This window comes from Aspergillus clavatus, genomic scaffold (genome assembly GCF_000002715.2).
Source record: "Aspergillus clavatus NRRL 1 1099423829805 genomic scaffold, whole genome shotgun sequence".
NCBI classification, from domain to species: domain Eukaryota; kingdom Fungi; phylum Ascomycota; class Eurotiomycetes; order Eurotiales; family Aspergillaceae; genus Aspergillus; species Aspergillus clavatus.
In genome coordinates this window covers 2,295,222-2,316,803 of record NW_001517094.1, presented here as the reverse complement: position 1 = coordinate 2,316,803, position 21,582 = coordinate 2,295,222, and the positions used below count along the sequence as shown (strand labels likewise).

The 21,582-nt window shown below is 50.2% G+C and overlaps 6 protein-coding genes across 6 annotated transcripts, besides 8 other annotated features; 5 read left to right on the top strand and 1 right to left on the bottom strand.

Annotated features, from left to right (window-relative positions):
• Positions 1 to 1,947: 1,947 nt before the first annotated feature.
• On the bottom strand, positions 1,948 to 2,669 carry ACLA_025760 (GFA family protein; the record flags this gene model as incomplete). The annotated part of the gene is made up of 3 exons (XM_001269284.1): positions 1,948 to 2,251; positions 2,377 to 2,556; positions 2,662 to 2,669. The coding sequence occupies 3 exons, from the start codon at positions 2,667 to 2,669 to the stop codon at positions 1,948 to 1,950; spliced, it is 492 nt and encodes a 163-aa protein (XP_001269285.1).
• Positions 2,670 to 2,688: 19 nt separating this feature from the next.
• Positions 2,689 to 2,721: a microsatellite.
• Positions 2,722 to 3,208: 487 nt separating this feature from the next.
• ACLA_025750 (coiled-coil-helix-coiled-coil-helix domain-containing protein) lies at positions 3,209 to 3,743 on the top strand (the record flags this gene model as incomplete). Its single annotated transcript, XM_001269283.1, has 3 exons — positions 3,209 to 3,258; positions 3,336 to 3,370; positions 3,517 to 3,743. 3 exons carry the CDS (start codon positions 3,209 to 3,211, stop codon positions 3,741 to 3,743), a joined length of 312 nt encoding a protein of 103 aa, XP_001269284.1.
• Positions 3,744 to 4,363: 620 nt separating this feature from the next.
• ACLA_025740 (nitrogen permease regulator 3 family protein) lies at positions 4,364 to 7,130 on the top strand (the record flags this gene model as incomplete). The annotated part of the gene is made up of 3 exons (XM_001269282.1): positions 4,364 to 5,492; positions 5,549 to 6,950; positions 7,052 to 7,130. 3 exons carry the CDS (start codon positions 4,364 to 4,366, stop codon positions 7,128 to 7,130), a joined length of 2,610 nt encoding a protein of 869 aa, XP_001269283.1.
• A 1,161-nt stretch (positions 7,131 to 8,291) lies between these two features.
• Positions 8,292 to 8,325: a microsatellite.
• Positions 8,326 to 9,684: 1,359 nt separating this feature from the next.
• Positions 9,685 to 9,707: a microsatellite.
• A 139-nt stretch (positions 9,708 to 9,846) lies between these two features.
• Positions 9,847 to 9,875: a microsatellite.
• Positions 9,876 to 11,075: 1,200 nt separating this feature from the next.
• ACLA_025730 (La domain family) lies at positions 11,076 to 13,661 on the top strand (the record flags this gene model as incomplete). Its single annotated transcript, XM_001269281.1, has 4 exons — positions 11,076 to 11,790; positions 11,906 to 13,022; positions 13,073 to 13,523; positions 13,605 to 13,661. 4 exons carry the CDS (start codon positions 11,076 to 11,078, stop codon positions 13,659 to 13,661), a joined length of 2,340 nt encoding a protein of 779 aa, XP_001269282.1.
• A 788-nt stretch (positions 13,662 to 14,449) lies between these two features.
• Positions 14,450 to 14,485: a microsatellite.
• Positions 14,451 to 14,485: a microsatellite.
• A 472-nt stretch (positions 14,486 to 14,957) lies between these two features.
• Positions 14,958 to 14,982: a microsatellite.
• Positions 14,959 to 14,982: a microsatellite.
• Positions 14,983 to 15,574: 592 nt separating this feature from the next.
• On the top strand, positions 15,575 to 16,974 carry ACLA_025720 (SPFH domain-containing protein; the record flags this gene model as incomplete). Its single annotated transcript, XM_001269280.1, has 2 exons — positions 15,575 to 16,077; positions 16,158 to 16,974. 2 exons carry the CDS (start codon positions 15,575 to 15,577, stop codon positions 16,972 to 16,974), a joined length of 1,320 nt encoding a protein of 439 aa, XP_001269281.1.
• A 765-nt stretch (positions 16,975 to 17,739) lies between these two features.
• Positions 17,740 to 21,286, top strand: hir1 (putative histone transcription regulator Hir1; the record flags this gene model as incomplete). Its single annotated transcript, XM_001269279.1, has 5 exons — positions 17,740 to 17,776; positions 17,890 to 17,964; positions 18,067 to 18,288; positions 18,371 to 21,127; positions 21,189 to 21,286. The coding sequence occupies 5 exons, from the start codon at positions 17,740 to 17,742 to the stop codon at positions 21,284 to 21,286; spliced, it is 3,189 nt and encodes a 1,062-aa protein (XP_001269280.1).
• Positions 21,287 to 21,582: the final 296 nt, after the last annotated feature.

The following is a 21,582-nucleotide window of genomic DNA, read 5'->3' as shown; positions in this document are numbered from 1 at the left end:
GAACTGACTAGATATTCAAGACAATATGATTGGGAACACTTAAAGGCACCACCTAACACTGACTAGTACCCATGGACTCGCTTCGAATGCAACCTGACTATATAGATTACGAATAATATTCTCAAAATGATATACTCTTGACCATGTCCAATTGCCCTGCTGCAGTTAGAAAAGACAGTGAAAGAACATAACCTCGCGTCCAACAGAAAAACCACTCAAGTCTACTGGATCATAAAAACAATTCACACTCCTATCCGTGTTCGCTGCAGCATAGTTACAGGCTTGAATAGATACATATATCAGATTAAACTGATCATCATTCCTAGATAGTGCTATGATCTGCTATCTGAGTAGCTCAAGAGGTCCCTGTTTGTGGAGTTGTCAAACAGCACTAATGGCACATGCCGCTTACCGCACGCTAGAAGCTTCGTCCTATAAAATTTCATCCTCTCCCACAGTTTTTTTTTTTTTTTCTAGTTGCTTTGCCAAAGCTTCCAACTGCAAGATCGCAGCACCACGAGCATCATGTCTGCTCACGCTATAAATTCTTGACTTCTTCCTGCCACTTTTTGTGGTTTTCACTGGGTACTTACCATTGTAAATGTGAGTTTTTACCAGCACTTTCCCTGCCTCGAGTATCATGTCTCAATTGCAGGACGAACTTCTCCACGTCCGAAAATTCATGAAGGATCTTCAACAATTCTCTAGAATTACTCTTGACTACTTCCATGCTTTGTTGATCGTCATGATATTCGAACAGTGAGCGGTCTGCTGACATTGTACGTTTCAGAAGATCTAGGTGAAGAACTCTCTTCGGCTTTAGTCCATTTGTATTGGAATCTCACAAAAGGTATGCTCGCTCTTTCGATCTTGTTTCTTATTTCCTCTTCCCCCCTTTGGTGTGATGACTCTATGACACGCTAAGGCATTCCTCAAACTTAATCACCATGTGGAATCTGTCTAAACTTAAGTTTCAGCCTTGTCTGACTCCTACTCGAAATCTGACTTGATTGTTTATCTCATCTCATTGCTTATTCAATGACTAACGAGTTATGCAATAGGTACATACATTCTCTGCTCTCTTCCACAATTTCCATGATTGGCCCCCTCGATGAAGATATTTTGAACGAACGGGCGGACAGATTGTGTACATCAATCCTTCATCCATTAAAAGCAGAGCGTACAAACTCTGCGGGTGCTGGAAAGGTGTTTCACTTGTTGAGATCTCGTCACCTGAGTTTTCCTCAATCATCACTGGGAATTGTTCTTTGCTTGATAAAATTGGCGTTGACTAACAGACGACGCTAGGTATTGTCAAGCCGTTCTATCTATTCTTCTGTTTTCCCATTTCCCGTCAACATTACATGATGAACACGTTATTCACACTATTTGATCTGGATGTTTCTGCATCTCGGACATGAACATATCCATACAAAAATCTGATTTAATGAGGTTAGTTTGAACGCTTCAATCTCTGCTCTTCCATACTCGTGCTAACATACCCCAGCCTGACTTTAGTTGACACATGCATTACACTTTGTCACACAAACCATTACCGGGTACACTTGCTGATTACCTGAATGGTTATAGGATTCTTGTTGCCCTTGTAGACCAATTGATCCACCACCAGTGCAGTGTAAGTACTTAGCCCTATTTGCCTTTCTACCTTGGATGTTGTATGATGAATAAAATATTCGCTGTGTTCTTACTGAATACACATTGACGAAAAAAAATATTTCACCTTGGAGAACTGACCCTTCATTTCCATTTTGAATTTTGTTTTCGGACCATGAAAGTTGCTCTGACTAACTCGTTACCGATAGTATAGACGACTTGATTATATAAAATCAATAATGCAAATATTTTAGATGATTTCAATGCCTCGCTCTTATCGTATTCAACACCGTATGCTTGGGCCCATCGTGTCATAAAGTCTCAATGTAATCATCATTCCTTAAACAGATTGTGTCTCTTATGCCACTGTTCGAGACTATCAGTGTTGTAGGCATCGTACACCGATTTCTTCCCTGCAGGCCATCGCACCCACGACGGCTTTGAGCTTGCCATGATGCAGACCATCTCATCAGAGGCCGGCAACTCGGTGTCGATGGCGGATGCAAACGGATGGATCAGCTCTGGCCAGTTATGGTCCCAGAGCCATAGCATTGTACTGCAATTGGAGCAGAAGCTGCGTTCTGATGAACACTTTTGCTCATTGGACGTGCCGCGGTCTTTCACGGCGGTATACTTCCTACATCAGTCAGTATCGGCTCTCTACCACATGTGCATGTAGTCCACCGCAGTAGACTTTGCCATCAACAGGCGGAGTCATGGCAGACGTCTATATGCAGAAGGGGAGTACCACGGAATACATACTTGATGAGGTCGTTGCCCTTGATGATATTGAGGCTATCGGCAATACCGCCCAGGTTGACGCTGCCGCTGTAGCCCCCAACCTTGCGACAGATGCTGCATGCGCAAAGTTGATAAGGAACTGGAGTCTGAGATTCGAGTGTAAATTCTACGCCGCCGCATTGGCAGCTTCCTTCGAGTTTCCTGTTGCGAAAATATTAGCGACTGTTCTACGAGTTGGTAGGCGGGGTTTGGCTATATTCTAGTATGCTTGTGCTGGGGTTGAGGGGCATTGTTCTGGGGACTTACATAGGCATTCTGACAAACCTTAGTCTAGTATGAGACAGTATGAGACAGTATGAGACAGTAAGATCTCTAACAACGGACAGCTATCCAGATGGTGGATTGCAGGAATGTGTTTCGGAGTAAAATCAAACCACGGGGCTTTAACGTCATTGATATATATATGAGTCGCATTCGACTATAAAGCGGAAGCAGCATCACAACACCTGGGCGCCAACTCACGAATCAAACATGCCATATCAAGATCCCGCAGGAAACCCGAGCCTGATGAAGACAATTTCCACAACTGAAAAATTATATCACCCACCCGAGTCCAGGACTTTATCAAAGGTGACTCCGTTTTGCTTCTTCGAACGGCGGACAGGATGATCTCACCTGATGTTTGTCCTGTTTGCCCTGTTTGGGTGCGCCCCAGTGTAGGTCCCAAATTTCGGCGTCTGCCCATATCATCCGCTTATCGAGCATCAAGCGTCGGTTTTTCTTGTCATTATTGTCATCCTAGCCGCATCATCTACGGTGTTCTTCCGTTTGCGATCCAACAAATCAGCCCAAAATGAGTTTCGGAAGTCCCGGTGGTGGCGCAACCAATATCAAGCCTACTCCGTAGGTATTCCCGTCAACAACCGCGAGCAATTTGCGACCATCCCTGACATTGGAGACGAGCTGACCGGTTCAATTAGACCAGAGCGAGGTAGCTTTCCTCTTGACCATGAAGGTACAACATCCGTTGAGATCCCCGCCCCATATCCTAGATGAAGCTGTGATGCCATGTTGTTACAACCGTACATGGGGCCACAGTATCCAACTCGGCCATGTATAGTCGATCTCGCGCAAATCATGTGCTTACCTCTTCTTGGACAGGCGAATGCAAGCACCTGATCTCCCAATACTTGAAATGCCTGAAATTGCAGGGAGGCGTCAACAACGAAGAGTGCCGGAAGCTAGCCAAGGGATACTTGAGCTGTCGAATGGATAAGTATGTCTCCCTCTACAAATCTCCAAGCGGAGGGTACACGGGTTTTTCGCAATCTTCAATGTGCGATTCCATGCCTTTGTCGCGGAAACCTCCGGAGAAGGATGCAGGTTAACACCCGTTGCAACTCAGGAATCTCATGGCCCCAGACGATTTCAAGAATCTCGGACTCGTGTTCGCGAAAGACGAAACGACAAGTAACGCCGCGTCCAAGCAGAATACAGAAACAAAGTCATGATGGCAGTTGTAGGATGCTGGAGTTTGTACGATACCGGGCATGATGAAGTTGCGGGCTCCTGAGTCCACGCTTTCACGACTCTCACTATATCGCTCAAGGCGTTTCAAGGGCTTATCTATTTGTATATATTGGACATGTCGCATCTCTTGTACATCAATGTGGGATTGACCTAAGCTATTGGACTAACATACATGTGAGACGTATTCGTAGACCTCGGTCCCGATTGTGCAATTTCAAAACAAGGGTGTTCAACGAACTTTGAGTGAAATCAATTTATAAATGTATAAGAAATCAAAAATAACTACTCTATGCCATGTTGTTGGAGATTTGGAGCTTAGACAATCTTTTTGCGGGGAAACGATCTGATCCCGCAATCGATGACCTCCCGAGCGGCCATTCCAGCTCACTTGTGCGCTTGGGAGGGAGGCCCCAATCAAGCTGTACTCCCACCACCTTAAACCACACACCCCGATGGATTAAATTTTACCACTCTCCAAATGTCGTCCATCGCACGCCCCCCCGATCCCTGCCTGGTCGCCATTATCTTAATAGTCCGCTCCCGAGCGGGCCCACGCTTCGTGTTTCATTACCCCCCAAACCCGCTCAGCGAGAATGGCCTGAAGCCCGCGCTCCGAAGCCGCCGCACGTCACGCTCGAGAACCGGACAAGGATATAAGAGCAACGACTCAAGCTCCAGTGAAGAGAGCGGCTCGAGCTCCGACGAGGACGAGGACGAGCACCAGCACCAGCTGCACAGCCAGAGCAACAACCACAGCCAGACCCACCTCAGCGGCAGCGTAGTATCCGCACGGCGGTCGAGTAACTTCGGCCTTGACGATCATGTCACCATGTCTGTTTCGCCCGGCGGGGACTCGCAGCGCGCGGGGTCGATAGGCTCGAGCCGTACGCTGTTTCGGCGACGGGGCGGCAATTCGGACGTGGAGGAGGAGTCGGGCGCTGGGTCCGATAGGCAGGAGGATGGGGCGGGCACGGCTGGCGGCCCGAATCGGCCGCCGTGGGAGTCGCTTCTTGGCCTCCCTGCGGATGTGTGGGAGAAGCTACTGAGCCCGTCGCCGGCGTGGCACAAGCGTCGCTTTGAGGTCGGGATCAATGATCTGGCGTTCATTGGGTGGCCGGTGTTTGTGCGCGAGGATGGGACGTGGAGGAAGCAGAAGCGGAAGAAGAAGAAGGAGAAAAAAAAGGCGCGGGCTGAATGGGAGGGAGGCGAACTGGGGCATAATGAGAATTCTGAAGATGCGCCTGATGGCGAGGATGGCGATGGGGAAGGAGGAGGGGGGTTAAAGCTGATTGTGGCCTCGACTGAGACGTTGAGTCCCAAGCATATGACCTTCTCGGAAGCCAAGCGAGCATCAGTGGCCAGCAATTTAGCGGCCAGAGCATCCAGTGACTGCTTAGACGTCGATGATAAGGATTCAATGACGATGTTCAACGTGGTCTTCGTGCTAGACCCGCCGCTCCTTGAATACTCCATGCGGATTAAAGAGCTCTACGACAATATCATCAAGAAGTTTGCTAAAGCCTTGAAATGGGAGCAAGCCCGGACGGATTACGTCTGGAGGGAGGCACAGCATATTACGCATCTCAAAGAGAAGGCGAAAGAGAGAAGTAGGTGGTATCATTCTTTTGTTTCAAACATCTTGACGCTGATTTGTATGGTGCAGGAACCTCTCTCAACACCCTCTACTCTGAGCTGATCAACCAGTCCTCGCTCGCCAGGGCCATCTACACCGTCTTTAACAGCATATCCGCGTCCAAGATTGCTTCAGTTCCACTAAGTCCAGATGTGTCAATATCTCTCCAAATACCTCCTTTGACGTCGACCCCATATCTTTCGGGCCCGGCAGACAAAGCGTATCCCGGCCTCTGGCTTACCACTGCAGACAGTGTCACCCCGGTGGACGACCCCACCGCGGAAGAGATTGCCGCACCGCATCAAGTGCTGGCAAAAAACTTTGCTCTCCTCTTGCTGGACAACGAGGCGACGATCCTGAAAGATGTTGAAGCATCTGGCGGAGCACTGGCACCCGCCCTTGCGCACTACCTCCGATGCTCGAAGCCAACCAAGTCCTTCGCGCAAATTTCCGCAACATCCGGAATACCGCTCTCCACAATACAGATGCTAGCCAGTCACCTCGTGTACTGGAGGCGGGCACGCGCCATACCCCCGATTCATCAACGAGACACGTATATTGTGTCTCCCAACTGCGACTTGAGCAAGCTGGAAGTCGCGACTGCCGCTTATCAAGCAGCGTTTCCGACGCTCCCCAGTCTGCCGAAGATGCTCTCTGCTCTTAGCGGGACGCCGAGGCCATATGGAAGCTTTATACCCAGCAAAGACCATAAAGAAACGTACTTTGCAATCCTGGCATGGCTGCTCAGAGGAGGCTGGGTGACTCAGCTTCGATCCTTCGCAAGAGTTAAAGTCACTCCTGAGATCAAGATGGCTGTCGAGGTGGCCCTCCGTCGAGAAGAGGTAGACAAGTACCTGCGGAAGAGTAGGCCCTCTGGACCGGGAAAATCTGGTATTGATGGCGAAGAAGGGAGTGGGGCCGAAGAGGTCGACGATGCCAGTTCATCCTCATCGTCGTCACTCTCGAGCCATGGCAGCGGTGAAGAAACCCCGATGCCCGGGCGCTATAAATTGGAGAGTGAGATGCGTCTCGAGCATTCGTTGTTGGACCGAAACACGTCGCTGAGAACAGCGTCGCTCATTCTGTTCCCTCACCGCGCATCACCGCTTGAATCGCGGTGGCTGGAGGAGATTGTCTCACAGTTCCCCGACAAGCCCAGGTCTGCGAATCGCCTTCGGGGACACGGTTCAGGTTCGCGTGGAGGGGAGGGAGATCCCGAATGTGCTGGAATCTGCACTCCGATGAAGGACTTATGGCCCACTTACATCAAGTACTTCAACGGACTCGATGCACTCGAGAAGATCCCAATACGCGAGAGCCTCAAGCGCAAGCTGGCATGGCAGGTCCTTACGCGGCTGGGCATGGTGACTTCTCAACAGACCTCGATTGAACTGGATCCCCGGGAACAGGTTCTTGTTAGTGTTCGGCACTGGTGAGCCTCGATTTATAATCCATGGCCGTCCTGTTGGTCTAGGAACGGTGCCACTCCAGGAAATGTTCACTCCTCGGAAGCCCTCTGTACTACATGAAGAGGAACAACGAACTCATATACTTTCAGTTCCTGATCTTCCCTCGTGATATTAACAGCATCATTCCCCACCATGCTCGGTAGTCTAGTACGGACTGTGGATACTACTAGGTAGTAGGTACACAGTGCACACTCACAGGGAAACCGGAAAATGAGAAGATGATAGTAATTGATAATTAAGACACCGGCACCTCCGAATCATTCCGAGGAAAGGCGTATACGGAATTACGGCCAAAGCTTTAACAACCAAGCCAAAAAAAAAGAGAAAAAAAAGGAAAAAAAAGAACTTCTCTCGACCTCTTCATAGATGCTAGTGTTCAATTGTTGACAGCATGATGGTATGACGCACGCTCAGCCCTAATAGCAATTGTGAACCACGCGGGTTGCCAAGTTGCCAGCAGTCTAACTTGCTAGTTGCTACCGTAAGCGATTATTTTGCAGTTCGACATTCAAGGTCTTGAGTCTTTATTTCTTCTCGAACACAACCCACGATGTGACTAGGAGGAATTGGGAATAAGTCGAGGATCCTACCGCCAAATCCCCACGGCACATGCCGGAACGCCGTCATTGGGATGTCACGTGTGGTTCCGTCCACCCTTGTATTATTGTTTGCCTAATTTGCTACATTATATTACACTTCTGAAATACTCTGTAATACGACGGAGGGTTTTGAACATACAGCTGGCAGAGAGGGGTATTTGATGTTTGTAGTAGGAGTTGATATAGATGGAAGTGGCATAGGGATTTGATTGATCTGATCGACTCTCTTCTGCTCAGCAGGATTAGGACGTACCTACATAGTACACACCTTCGTTGCCTTTTTGGAAAGATTTATGAACATCGCCATCAATCTCAAACGGCGTTTGTAGTTGCAAAGTTCCAATTGCCCAAGCCAGGAAATTTAATCCGAGATATTAAGGACCGGGCATGGCATGTGAATCGACAATTAAGAGAAGCAGCGCTGCCTGGGATAATCCATAGGATCACAAGAGGAGAGTGAGTGTTCAGTGTACGGATTTCCAGTACTTCTCTGCGGCTAGACTAGTAGTGCATGTCAAGATCAAGGTACACAACAAATGATGAATGATTCCAATAATGCGCTGTTGATGTGGTTGCTCTGACAGTTGGGAGGGTTCGAACTTAAGATTTCCCAGGCATTTATGTACTTTTCGCTTACCGGGAGGTACCACTGTAATGTAGTTACAGCGATACCTTTCGCCGATGGAATACTGGATGCATAAAGAACCTAGGTAGGTACCTAGGTAGGTACCTAGGTAGGGTCCGGTGTGTATTAATTACCCTGACAGGGTTCTAGGTCCCTCTCTGCAGATCATCATCGCAACGTGATTCTTGACCTGGACATTCTTTTTGACTCTGATATGTCATCAAATGAGTCAGAGTCCGATATCTAGGTAATGGGTATGAGTAGAACAAGGCTGATTGTTGGTAACTGATCTCTTGCATCGAGCATGCATGCGCCAGCTGCTTACCCAGGAATACGGAGTATGTCAGGTATGATGTGCCGCCTCATGAACGGGATACTAGGTTAGAGCGCAATTAAAATGACGCATCTACGAGACCGGCAATATAAAGATATAGAGCACCCTACTGATATAAGCGGAAACAGCCTGGTCAACCGAAAGGCATGAGATCCTGGCGGTAGTTCCAGCCGAGCCCTTTGCCCTATACGTCCTATCTCGGGACGATGATTAGCGAACGGAAAAAGGTTTCTTTTCGCAAACGACGGTAGGTATGTTGGCGCTGCTCAAGGATGTAAGGGAGGCACTTGTTCGTTCTTGGTGCTTGATTGGGCTTTTACATGATTGGATGTGCATTGAAACCTGGAGGGAAATGTGCCTGGAGATCTCAAAGTACATGGAACCCCCCCAGGCTTTTTTATCTTCCTGGGGAGGGAATGATGGCGAACATGGGCGTTGAGTGTCGGCAACACAAGGATTACGTAACCTAGGCTTGCCTCAAGAAAGAGTCTAGAAGATAATGATATCTAGTTTCATGAGCGATTTTCATGATACTCTGTTGAATAATGGCCAAGCATGAGAAGGAGGGGTTGTACGAACTACGAACTACCTACCTACTAGCTAGGTTCCATTATTGTAGAGAGTAGGTAAAATTACGAGGTACTCTTTCAATAGATACCTCAGGCACTACAGAGTTGAGGTAATTATGTATCATTTATTATTACCTATTGAATACTATTCAGTAGACACAACCTTAATTTTCAGGCCATCATCTGAATGGATATCTATGAGACATCATTCTTCATTCCTGAGAATAGGAGCTAGCTGCCAGTCATCTAGCTACCACATCAAGAAGAATCAAGTACAAATACTCTACATCATTAATATCAGAAGCGCCTTTCCAGTATCTCATAACCAAACCAGTACTATGTACTCCGTAGGAACTCCGTGGATGTAGTTAAGAGGGGCATCCGTCGTTGGCCGCAGTGGTTATGGTTAATACCCACAGAAGCCCTGAAGCCCACTAAGAATCCTCTTGCTTCACTGGCGGGCGTACGGCAACCGGGAGGAACCTTTCAACTTGCTGATAGTCCTCCGTACCTAGTTACTATTACTACTACTACTGTATTTTGAATTCCTACTACTGAAGAGCCTTAGGCTTTTTTTTTTTTTTTTTTTTTTTAGCTAAATTTTTTTTTTTCCCCAACCCTCTCTCTTCCCCTCTACACTGTTGCGGATTCCACAATAACAGCGAATTGGACTCTGTCTTTTTTTCTTACTTTTACGTCCTTCGGCTTTTCCTCGTCCCTCCAGTATTATTGTTCTTTTTTTTTTTTTTTTTTTTTCTTTTCCCTCCCCCTTCCTTTTCCACTCTTCCCACTCGCTTTTCCCTCTCCTCTCTCTTCCTCTCTCTTCTCTTTTTTCTCTTTTGCCTCTAACCCCCCTCCTCCCCTCTCTCTTGTTCCCCTCACATCATCGTGGGACATCTTCTGTTCCCCCAGTTCCCTCCACTTTTGCGGTTTCTCGTTGCCTTGTTGGCTTCCGTGTTGCTGCGTAAAGTCGTGCTCACTAACCAGTGCGACTCTTCTTCCATCATCCTGAATTTATCCTTCCCACATCCCGCGGGCAAGGACACAGTGAGCGGTTGATTTATCACAATTTATTTTTCTTTTTCGAAAAAATCGGTCTTGTCTCTGCGGCATTGTCCACGTGAGACTTGCATCAAAGCTTTCTATTTGGTTTTTGTCGACCCTCTCTTGATTCTAGGATCCCTCCTGCGTCGTTGTCTGCGCAACGTGCAAGTCGCGCTCTCTAGCTTCGCTTCACCAGGACCAACACCGGATCTTTCCCCGCTCGAACGATTAACTTACTGTGTCGTCGATTCAGGTCGTGATCCGAAGTATCGTCGCCTCGCTGCTCTACGGAATACGTTTGCAGTACTGCCGACTACCAAAAAGACCGAGCCTGAAAGGAAACGACAGAAAGCAGGAAACGGACAATCAGGGAAACACCATACAGCTTGACTGGTTCCTGAGTGTCAGATTGGATTCGTTTCGTGGGCCGTTACAAAAGCATTCGCAGGGATAGTCGTCGAGCTTCTTTCTTTCTTGGATCCAAGGGACAATAGCATCGACGTCAAACTTCCTCTAGGGACACTGTTTGGGTCATCATTGAAACAAGCATAGCCTTCTGCGGTTCTATCCATGCAATTTGCGTGCTAGACCCTTCCTCCAGGAACAACGGACACGGCTTTAGTGCACTATTGTCGATCACAGACCACGCCTTTGTATCTTCTCCCATTCTGTCGGCCAGAAATCGTCCTCCACAAGTTGCAACCCGGTGGAGTAGCATAAGAGCTGTTTGAATCCCGCTGGCTCTCGCCTCAAATCGGCACATACACACGCGTTAGACAATCAAGGCATCTGTTCTCTGGCAGAACACAAGGAAGCCATTTCTGCCTCTCGCATAAGTGATTCTCCTCCAAATACCTCGTCGGTCCCCGAGTAATACGGAAGACCACACACAAACAAAAAAAAGAAAGAATACGAAAATGGCTGCTACATTCTCTTACGCCCAAGCGGCCAAGGGTGTCGCTACTACGCAACCGGAGGCGAAGACGGCGTCCGCAGAGCCGACCACACCAGTTTCAAAGCCGGATGAGCAGAGCACAAATTCGGATATCCAAGCTGAGCCTGAAATCGCTCCCTTGAAGACCGAAAAGTCTGAAGAGATCGAGACGGTTGCCATCAGCACCGACAAAGACTCGGAAAGTACAGCTACTGCGCCCTCCAAGGCAGATATCTCAGGCACCTCCTCCCCGAGCGTGGGTGCTTCTTCGACATCCACATTACTCCAGGAGGATGAGGGCTCGAACACACCTAATGGTACCTCGGAGTCAACCTGGGATAAGCAGTCTCAGGCCTCGGGAACCGCTAAGCAGACTAATGGCCAGGACGCCAAAGAGAAATCCGAAGAGGACAAGAAAGTGCCTCTGAAGGAGCTTAAGGCTGCACCTTTGCCCGCGGTTAATATCTGGCAACAGAGGATAGAGGCACAGGAAGCCAAGGCAAAGGCCACGACCCCCGTGAAACCTGCATCGACTTCCAAGTCCGGCCCATCAAAGTCTACGTCCGCCGCCTCCTCAACATCAGGGGACGTGCAACAGGATTCCTCGAAGACTGTTTCTAAGAAGAAGGGAACGGAGGCCGCATCTGAGGGCTTCAAGGACAGAAAGAAGGCTGACGGTGGTAAGGGACGAGATGATGGTGAGTCTTGACCGCATTCATGCGCAATTTTGAGGATCCGGATGCCGTTGCTCCCGACTTACGGATTCCTGAAACTCCTTTGGTCGGCAAGTGAAAGCTAACTGTTATGTCCCAGGTGCATCCCTCCCCCCGGTGGGCGATTCCGCTTCATGGCCTACGGTCCAGGTCGCCCAAGGCGAAGAGAAGAGAAAAGCACAGGAAAAGACCGAGAAGTCCGAGAAGTCCGAAAAGAGCCCTGTCATTAGACCACACGGCAAGGAGAAGTGGACGCCTGTTCCGTATGTACCGACTGCCGTGTTCAATACGCCTCTACCTTCTGCTGCGCGCAGAGGAGGAAGAGCTGGACGTCCCGGAAGGGACGGAGCTCGCAATGGCACTCACGGTGCGCCCGCTGCCGACAAGGCTGCTGCCGGACAGCCCGGCCAGGGTGCCACATCGAAACAGAACGCTTCTGGAGATAGGGGACGCAACGACTCCAACTCGACTCGGGCGAACTCTCTGCCCGCTCCATCCAAGCGTTCTAACAGCGTCGATGCTGGTGTGACAGACTCCCGCAAAGCCGTGCAAGCCGCCGACCGTAGCCGTGGCTCCAAGGGAGCCGAGAATGTGAATGGCACGGTTACTGGGAGAAATGGCGGAAATGAAAACCTCCCCCCGCGCCACCATCGTGATGCCAAGCAGTTTGCGAGAAACCACGATTCAGCCCACAAGGGCGGAGATCATTCTTCCAAGAACTCACACCCATCGGCCGAGGCCCATAGTGGCCCCCGCGCCAGTTCGACTCACGACCGTCGTTATGAAAATGGCCCCAAATCAGCGGATCTCGCTGGCATCCCCGGAGATCGCAAGGACAAAGAATTCTCCCGCGAGTCCCGTGCTGACCGGGGCCGTGGCTCCCACCGTGGCCGCGGCGGCTTTGCAGGCTCCCAAAACTCTCAGTTCCCTAACAACCATATGGGTCACCATTCTTTCGTCCACCCCAAGTCCTTTGGTTTCAATGAGCGACAGCGCTCTCACCATGGCCTTCCCAATGGATCTCAACAAGGGCATAGAATGTCTCTGAGATCTCCTTCGCTGCCGAACTCCGCTTCCATGTATGGTGCCTATCCTTTCCCTGCTGATATCAATACCCTCTACGGCTATCAACCCATGCCGGCGGGTCCAATGACCGCTGTCCCATATCAACCCTACATGGAACCATTTTCTCTCATGAGCATGATCTCGATGCAGCTGTAAGTTTTGCTTGTATCCCTTTCGCCGCTTCAGAAACTAACATAAACAGGGAGTATTACTTTTCGGTTGATAATCTGTGCAAGGACCTGTTCCTCCGTAAACAGATGGATTCCCAGGGCTTTGTGGCGCTTTCTGTGATTGCTAGCTTCAAGCGCGTCAAGACTCTTACCGAAGACTTCGAGCTCCTGCGCCATGCCGCCCGCCAAGTGAGGAACATTGAGTACCAGGCAGGTGAAGACGGAGTTGATCGATTACGTCCCAGAGAGAAATGGGAGCAGTGGGTTCTGCCGGTCGAGCAGCGCGATCCCTCCGCACAGAACGAAGGACCTCCACCTTCTGCAGATGCCGGCAAGTCGGATGAGCAGAACCACGTCGAGGGAGCAACCAATGGCTTGCCAAACGGTACCGCTGAGTCTCACGCTTCCAAGACATCGCTCTCTTCTACCGCCCCTGAGTTTTCACCCTCGAACCCAGTGAATACTCAGACTGAAATTGCAAATGTAAGGATTCAATTTCTTGACGGCCTCCCCATCATTGGAACAACAGATCTGTTGACACTCTTACGATAGCGGACGGATTAGTTTCTTCTTAAGGAATTCCCACTCCTTAACCCAGCCGTCTGGCAGCTCGTGCCTTGAGGTATGCATCTGATGCCGTTACTATCTGTTTCCTTTCCTCTCAGAAAACTGATTCCAATAGTTGAAGTGTGAATGATGTAACATCCAATGGTTTTCTTCCAACTTCTCTGCCGACTTCCTGGGTTAGGAAGCATACATTCCCGCTGCCATTTGATGATTTAATCCATGAACCCTACAATTTTCCCCCCGCCGAAAACGAGTTCTTGACGAACAAAATTAACGCCAGATCAAGATAATGACCGCCACATGGATTTTCTCCCCAATTCTGGTCTCACTTCTTGGTCCTAAATTTCAATGCACATTTTAAGAATCTAGCGCTTGAGGATCTCTCTTCACGAAACGCCAGCGCCGGATTCACCAGCCTCCTTCGATTCCGCCTTATCAATTCTCTGTCGAGCAATCAACTTCCAGCTGACAAAGTGGTCAAAGACCTCATTTTCCTATGCAAGAGGGGGATATCTTGCCCTCGAAGTAGGCGTTTGGCCTTAAAAACACTATGTTCAGTCTGCAATAGTCAAGCTTGTCACGCAAAGAATCTTCGAAAAGTCGATGGCCTGCTCGATGCTAGCCTGAGAGTCGAGCTGGAAAAGTGATTTTCTTTTTGTTTCGTTTGCTTCTTCCGTCCTTGTGTTTCTCGTGGTTTCTAACTACCATGAACTTGCATCGCTACAATTCAGCTTCCGCATTCTATCATATTTTTGTCAAGTTCTTGTTGAACAATTCCCCTGGCGAATGGAGCCTGATGCATACAAATTCAGCTTCTCGACTATCTATTCCTATTCTTCCACTTTTTCTTTTCTCTTTCTTTTCTTTTTCTTTTTCTTGCTTCACTCATGGGCGGTTTTCAAACAAAAAAACTTTTTTCGGAGTCCGGGCATGATTTACTGGGCAATATCACCTATGTCTGATGCTTGCTTCTGCGGTTTGCTGGGACCTCGGTGATCACCCACGGCCATAGAGATTATCCTGATCTTTTTTTTTTCAATGCGGTCAACGGTCCCTTGTTCTGCGCTCAATTTCATGTACGAATGGAAGGAAAATGGAAACAAAAACAAAATACGCAATGAGCCTTAGATGATCTCCCTCGCGGAAGGGAACCCTCCGTTTGGTATCCTGCAGCATCCAGCTATATCCTCTTGTGGGTGCGCATCCTCCTCTCCAGGGCGACTTCAGAGCAACTCTTTCCGATCTTACTTCTTCTGTTGGTGTATAAAGCGGCGTTGAATCCTTTATCCCCTCTGCGACTTGATTATCCTCTTATTTTCTTTCTTTTGCATAAACGGGTTGCCAATTCCCTTTTTTTTTTTTTTTTTTTTTTTTTGTTGTTTGCTGTGAAATTACTGCGACATGCATAATACGGGTAATTGTTTTGTTTGCCAGAATGCCTTCCTTGTCTTGAGAAGGGAAATCAAATCAAGAATCAATTGAACAACATCCTTAGTCCGATTATGCACATGCGCAAGTAGCATGGATCAATGCAGGCTTGTTACTTATCGCAACGATGCCTGACAGATGACAACCCAGCCTCAGCGTGCTGGATGCCCCACAGGTTCGATTTAGATGAAGGATCGAATGAAGAGATATATCCCATGGCTCATCACACTTCTAAGCTCCAATGTAATATTAATGACTGCTTGAATCATTCTCTTTGGCATAATATATCCCTACAGCCTGGCAAGCCGGCGAATTCCCAAACAGGACATCATGGAATCTATACTAAGATTTTCGATCCAACCGGGGGATGACTCAGCATTGGTTTCATGCCTCAGGCCAGCAATCCGGAAAGTGACGAACGCAGCAGCCAGTTACACCCAAGTATCCTCCCCGCGAGAGCTCCTCCGATCAACCTTGTCCTAACGATTCTTCTTGCGCACATACAACCGTCTCTAATAATCCCTTGTGGTATTCACAAGATGGAAATGACTTACAGGCAGTCGTCGAGGTTGCTTCGGTCTTCCGTTAGCGGTTCCAACAGGGTAGTACTCCAGCATCCTCGCCTCCCCAGCACCACGATCACATCTACAAACACATTGAATCGCATTCGACGGCGCAATGTCTCCACGTCCTCCCGGAGATTCGCACCTGAGCCATCACTATTTAACTTTGGAGCTGGTGCCTCGTCCGGCGGCGTCCCCGCGACCTACTTCGCGAATCGTTCCACGCTGCCCGTAAACACGATCATTCGGTTCGTCCCCCAGCAGACGGCATGGATTGTGGAGCGGATGGGCAAGTTTCATCGAATCCTAGAGCCTGGTTTGGCGATTCTCGCTCCGTTCATTGATCGGATCGCGTATGTGAAGAGCTTGAAGGAGTCTGCGATTGAGATACCGAGTCAGAATGCCATTACTGCCGATAACGTCACGCTGGAGCTGGATGGTGTGCTGTACACGAGAGTATTTGATGCCTACAAGGCGAGGTGAGTATATTCGCTTGCCCACGGTCTACGGTATACGGCGTGGGGAACTCTGGCTGACTTTGTTGATTTTCTATGATTAGTTACGGTGTTGAAGATGCAGACTACGCTATTTCCCAGCTGGCACAGACAACGATGCGTTCGGAGATCGGCCAGCTCACGCTCGACCATGTCTTGAAGGAGCGCGCCACATTGAATACCAATATCACACAGGCCATCAACGAGGCGGCTCAGGACTGGGGTGTGGTCTGCTTACGGTACGAGATTCGGGATATCCACGCTCCCGATGGGGTTGTTGCTGCCATGCATCGGCAGGTGACCGCTGAGCGGTCGAAGCGCGCAGAGATTCTTGATTCCGAAGGTCAGCGGCAAAGCGCGATCAACATCGCGGAGGGTCGGAAGCAGTCCGTTATCCTTGCTTCGGAGGCCCTGAAGGCCGAGCAGATCAACCGCGCGGCTGGTGAGGCGCAGGCGATCATGCTCAGAGCCCAGGCTACCGCGAATGGTATCGAGGCTGTTGCCAAGGCCATTGCCGACGGCAAGGAGAATGCGCATAGCGCTGTCAGCCTCAGCGTCGCTGAAAAGTATGTCGCGGCCTTCTCAAACCTTGCCCGTGAGGGAACGTCTGTTGTTGTTCCTGGCAATGTTGGCGACCTAGGTGGCATGATTGCAAGCGCTATGGCTGTCTATGGCAAAGTCAATGAGAGCCAGGCGAGATCGATTGCCGCAAAGACCCTAGGAGTGCAAGAGCCCGCTCAGATTGAGCACTCCAGCCAGCAGAAGACAGAGAATCACTCTTCCGAGCCAACGGATGAGGCCAACTCCGAGGCCGACAAGGTTGAGAATGTCACCGACAGCGTTCTGGAAGGATTCGATCAGGCCAGCCAGCATAAGAATTAGAGAACTGGCCTCAAATTGCGTCTCTTAATGCATTGTTCACTGCGACTTCCCGAGGTGCACTCTCCGACCACTTGGTCTACGATGGCCTGCAACTGGAATGATCCCATTCGCGCACGACACTGTCCCATATCAACTTGTACCTTACGAACTCTCGTCCTCTTTTTGTGACTATGATCTCATTCCTCACCCCTTTAGCATGCCCCAGGAGTACAGGCAGGAAACCGCTGGAGTGAAGAACAAAAGAAGCTGTTGCCGGGTGGTCTCCCATTTGTCCTTTCTCTCCTCCTGTGTATAATGTACAGTATACCAATAGCAAAATTAACACCAAGACCGTCCATTCCATCTTCGTCCCTGCGTAGTCCAAGCAAACATCGAAACAATCCCTGTAGGCGGAGAAAGCGAGGAAGCTCGGACCACGCCCGTTCCCGCGTTGGAGATCGCGACTTGGATTAATCGGCCCTTGTTCGCGTTGGTGTGATCTTGAATTATCCGATCCAAAAGATTTGTCTGGAGAATAATTTTGTGCTTGTTTTTTTTTTTTTGTTATCAGAATCGGTGATCGTCTTTGCCATTCTACATCTTCTATCTTTCAATCCGAAGAAATCACCCCGAAAGCTGATGAGCCCCAGCGCCAGCGCTTTGCGATGCTCCAAATAAACCACTTTTCGCCATCCACGTCAGCCATTTAAAGAACGAATCCTCAAAACACAGCTCGCGCGAAAAGCAGATTCCCTGGAGTCGGTCTCGAGGAACGCAACTGCTGCGATGCATATCATCAAGCCGGTTTGGCTGACCCATGGAGGTAGACTTTGTTCCGTTTTCCTTGTTAGCTGCTCGGATGGCTGGAGCCGCACATGCAGTATTTCTTCGGGGAGGGTTCCAAATTGGCTAATACCGCTTTCGCTACGTGGACAGGGGAGAGAAAAGACTTTGAGGTGTATAGTTGCGACGTATCGCCGGACGGAAGCCGTTTGGTTACAGCTGCTGGAGGTGAGACGATCCTTGGACTGTCTACGGATCCTTTTCATGAGGATTTGGGGGATATCGGGTGCTGATGACATCGCGGCTATCTTTGCTTTCTGGCAAATACAGATGGATACGTTCGGATATGGTCTACAGAGGCCATCTACAACACGGGAGCCCCCGAGTATGCGGGCAAGCCCAGGCAGCTTGCGTCGATGAGCAACCATTCGGGGACGATTCACACGGTGCGGTTTTCGCCGAACGGGAAATACCTGGCGTCCGGGGCGGATGACAAGATCGTCTGTATCTACACCTTGGATGCGAATCCGCCTTCTCATGCGTCGACGTTTGGTAGGTGATGGCGCTAGGATCCGATCTGATGTTTGTGAATGGGGGGTTTTTGCTGATGCGCGGGATTTATGAAATTCGCTAGGATCGAACGAAGCACCCCCTGTCGAAAACTGGCGCACAATACGGAGGTTGATCGGGCATGACAATGATGTCCAGGACCTGGGATGGTCGTACGATTCCTCGATTTTGGTCTCTGTCGGCCTGGACTCGAAAGTCGTGGTCTGGTCAGGTCATACTTTCGAGAAGCTCAAGACGCTGTCCATCCACCAGAGCCATGTCAAAGGCATTACTTTCGATCCAGCGAACAAATACTTTGCGACTGCTAGCGATGATCGGACCGTTCGTATCTTTCGATTTACCTCTCCCTCGCCCAGCTCCACTGCCCATGACCAAATGAACAATTTCGTGCTCGAACAGACCATTACTGCGCCTTTCCAGAACTCACCCTTGACTGCCTACTTCCGTCGATGCTCCTGGTCCCCCGATGGAATGCACATTGCGGCTGCCAATGCAGTGAACGGCCCCGTCAGCTCGGTTGCGATCATCAATCGTGGGTCATGGGATGGCGATATCAACCTGATTGGGCACGAAGCGCCTGTGGAAGTGTGCGCATTCTCTCCTCGATTATACTCGAGCCAGCCCGCCAGCAAATCGACGGTCGATACCCAAAATCAAGCGTTGTCAAACGTCACGGTCATCGCTTGTGCTGGAGGAGATAAGTCACTGAGTATCTGGATCACCAGCAATCCCAGACCTATTGTTGTTGCGCAAGAGGTGGCTGCCAAGGCGATCTCTGATCTGGCTTGGAGCCCGGACGGCAGATGTCTGTTCGCAACCGCTCTGGACGGTACAATTCTTGCTGTTCGCTTCGAAGACGGGGAACTAGGCTATCCCATGGCAATGGAAGAGAACGAGAAATCACTCACGAAATTTGGCACAAATCGGAGAGGCGCTGGTATCGCGGAGACGACGGATGGCCTGCTGCTTGAAGAGAAGAGTAAGGCTGGAGAGATCAAGGGGGTGGAGGGACGAATGGGTGCGCTCATGGGTGACGGCCATGCCGCCACAGAAAGTATGGTCAATGGCAAATCTGCACCACTTGCGTCAAATGTTGCAACCCCCGCACGCGTCCCGTCGCCTGCCCCAGATGCTCAGAAGGGCCAACCAAATGGTACTACGTCGACACCAGCAGCCGCAGAACCAGAGAAGCCGGATCCGTACCAGGCTAAGTTGGAGAGGCTGAAGCAGCGCCCGACATATACGAAGGACGGCAGGAAACGGATTGCACCCCTTTTAGTATCAGGAGCCGGCGCGGCAGAGTCGTCTCTACCCCAGGCGCGGCTTATGGCCTCAGTTAGCAGCCAAGTGAAGGCCGATGCACCACAATCTATCGTTGACCTTTCCAAACCCTTCGATGGGCTACCCAAAGGTGGCCTTGCGGCACTGCTCTTCGGTAACAAGCGGAAGCTTGCGCAGCTTGAGGGCGACGAAGATGGCCAAGTGGAAAAACGGGTAGCATTGGCCAGCCAGAACGGCGCAACGCCGATTCTTGCAAACACCCCCGATGGACTTCTTCCTGCACAGCCTCAGCCCGCACCTACGGGACAGCAGCCTACACCAGAGTTTATCCGACCCGCGGTGACAAATCCCTACATGGCAATCAGCCAGCTCCGGCTTGCGGTACCCAAGGTTCGCAGCCAGATCGTACGGGCCATTGACTCCACTGGAAAGCCAACCGAGCCACCGAGCGCTACAGGAGAACCCGGCAAACCGCGCGCTGATGTCGTCTTTGAGGCTCGGAATCCTTCCTCCGCTAGCTTGACCGGCAGAGCGGTCGACCGGGAGCCCGTACGTCTTACGCTGTTTCGAGGCGAGCAGCCACTGTGGCAGGACTTCCTCCCACGTACCGTCTTGCTTGTGACGGGTAACCAGAGTATGTGGGCCGCCGCCTGTGAGGATGGATCGGTTTATATCTGGACTCCTGCCGGCCGCCGACTTGTCAGTGCATTGGTACTCGAAGCGCAGCCCGTCATTCTAGAGTGCAATGGTCCGTGGATGCTCTGTATATCGGCAGTGGGCATGTGCTATGTCTGGAACGTCAAACACCTCTCTTCTCCCCACCCTCCCGTCTCTCTCCAGCCTGTACTGGATGCAGCAATCCATGCTCTGGGTGCGCATCCGTCGGCGGCCCCAGCCATAACCAACGCGCGGATCAACTCTGAAGGGCGTATCGTTGTTGCGCTGACTAACGGAGAAGGGTACTCCTATTCCCCTTCTATGTACGCATGGCAGCGAATCTCTGAGGCCTGGTGGGCGGTGGGCAGTCAGTACTGGAACTCGACAGAGGCTCCCGTGGGCAACTTGCGGTCGGCGGACTCGAAGCAAGACAAGGAAGCCAAGGCGACAGTTTCAGCGGGCATCATTCCGTTCCTGGAGCGCAACACAACTAACGAGACCCTTCTTCGTGGACGAGCGTACTTCCTGCAACGGCTGATCAAGGTTCTTCTGTCCCGGGAAGGCTACGAGAGCTTCGAGTCTAGTGTCTCAATCGCCCATCTGGAGAATCGACTGGCCGCGGCATTGTCGCTTGGAGCGAAAGAAGAGTTCCGGCTCTACCTGTCTATGTACGCTAAGCGGATTGGCGCAGAAGGTCTGAAGATGAAGGTGGAAGAGCTGCTGAAAGGCCTGATCGGAGGACTGTTCGAGGAAGAGGACGAGGGCGGCACGATGAGACGGCTCCAACCCAACGAGAAAGAAGACCGGAACTGGCAGGAGAACTCGGAGACTCTGTGTGGCTGGCCGCGCGAGGTACTGCTGAAGGAAGTGATCTTAGCCCTAGGTAAGTTTTGGACATCTCATGTCTTCTTGTTCCTTCATCGCTGACTTCCTTTCTCAAACAGGTAAACACCGGGATCTCCAGCGAGTAACCGTCCCTTATGCCAAGCTGCTGGGGGTGGTCGAGAATGAATCGGAAGACGGCGATGCAATGGAGACATGACCGGAGGGTAAAGCAGCTACCAGTCTCCTTCTTTCTCTACGGATCTTTTTATACGGCGTTGGTGATGGGGGGACAGGGGGGCCGGCTTTGATTGAGCGGTAACAGATTTTTTTGTTTTTTTTTTGAGGAGCTACGGATGCAAAACTCTCTTTTATGTGTTTTCAGTTCATATATCCATTGTAACATATTATTTTATCATATTATGTATGCCAGCTATGTTGTCTCTGCTTTTCTCCCTGCGATCCATCTGATGCCCAGTCTTTCTGATCAGTTATCTGCTCGCCAGGTTGCCAGGT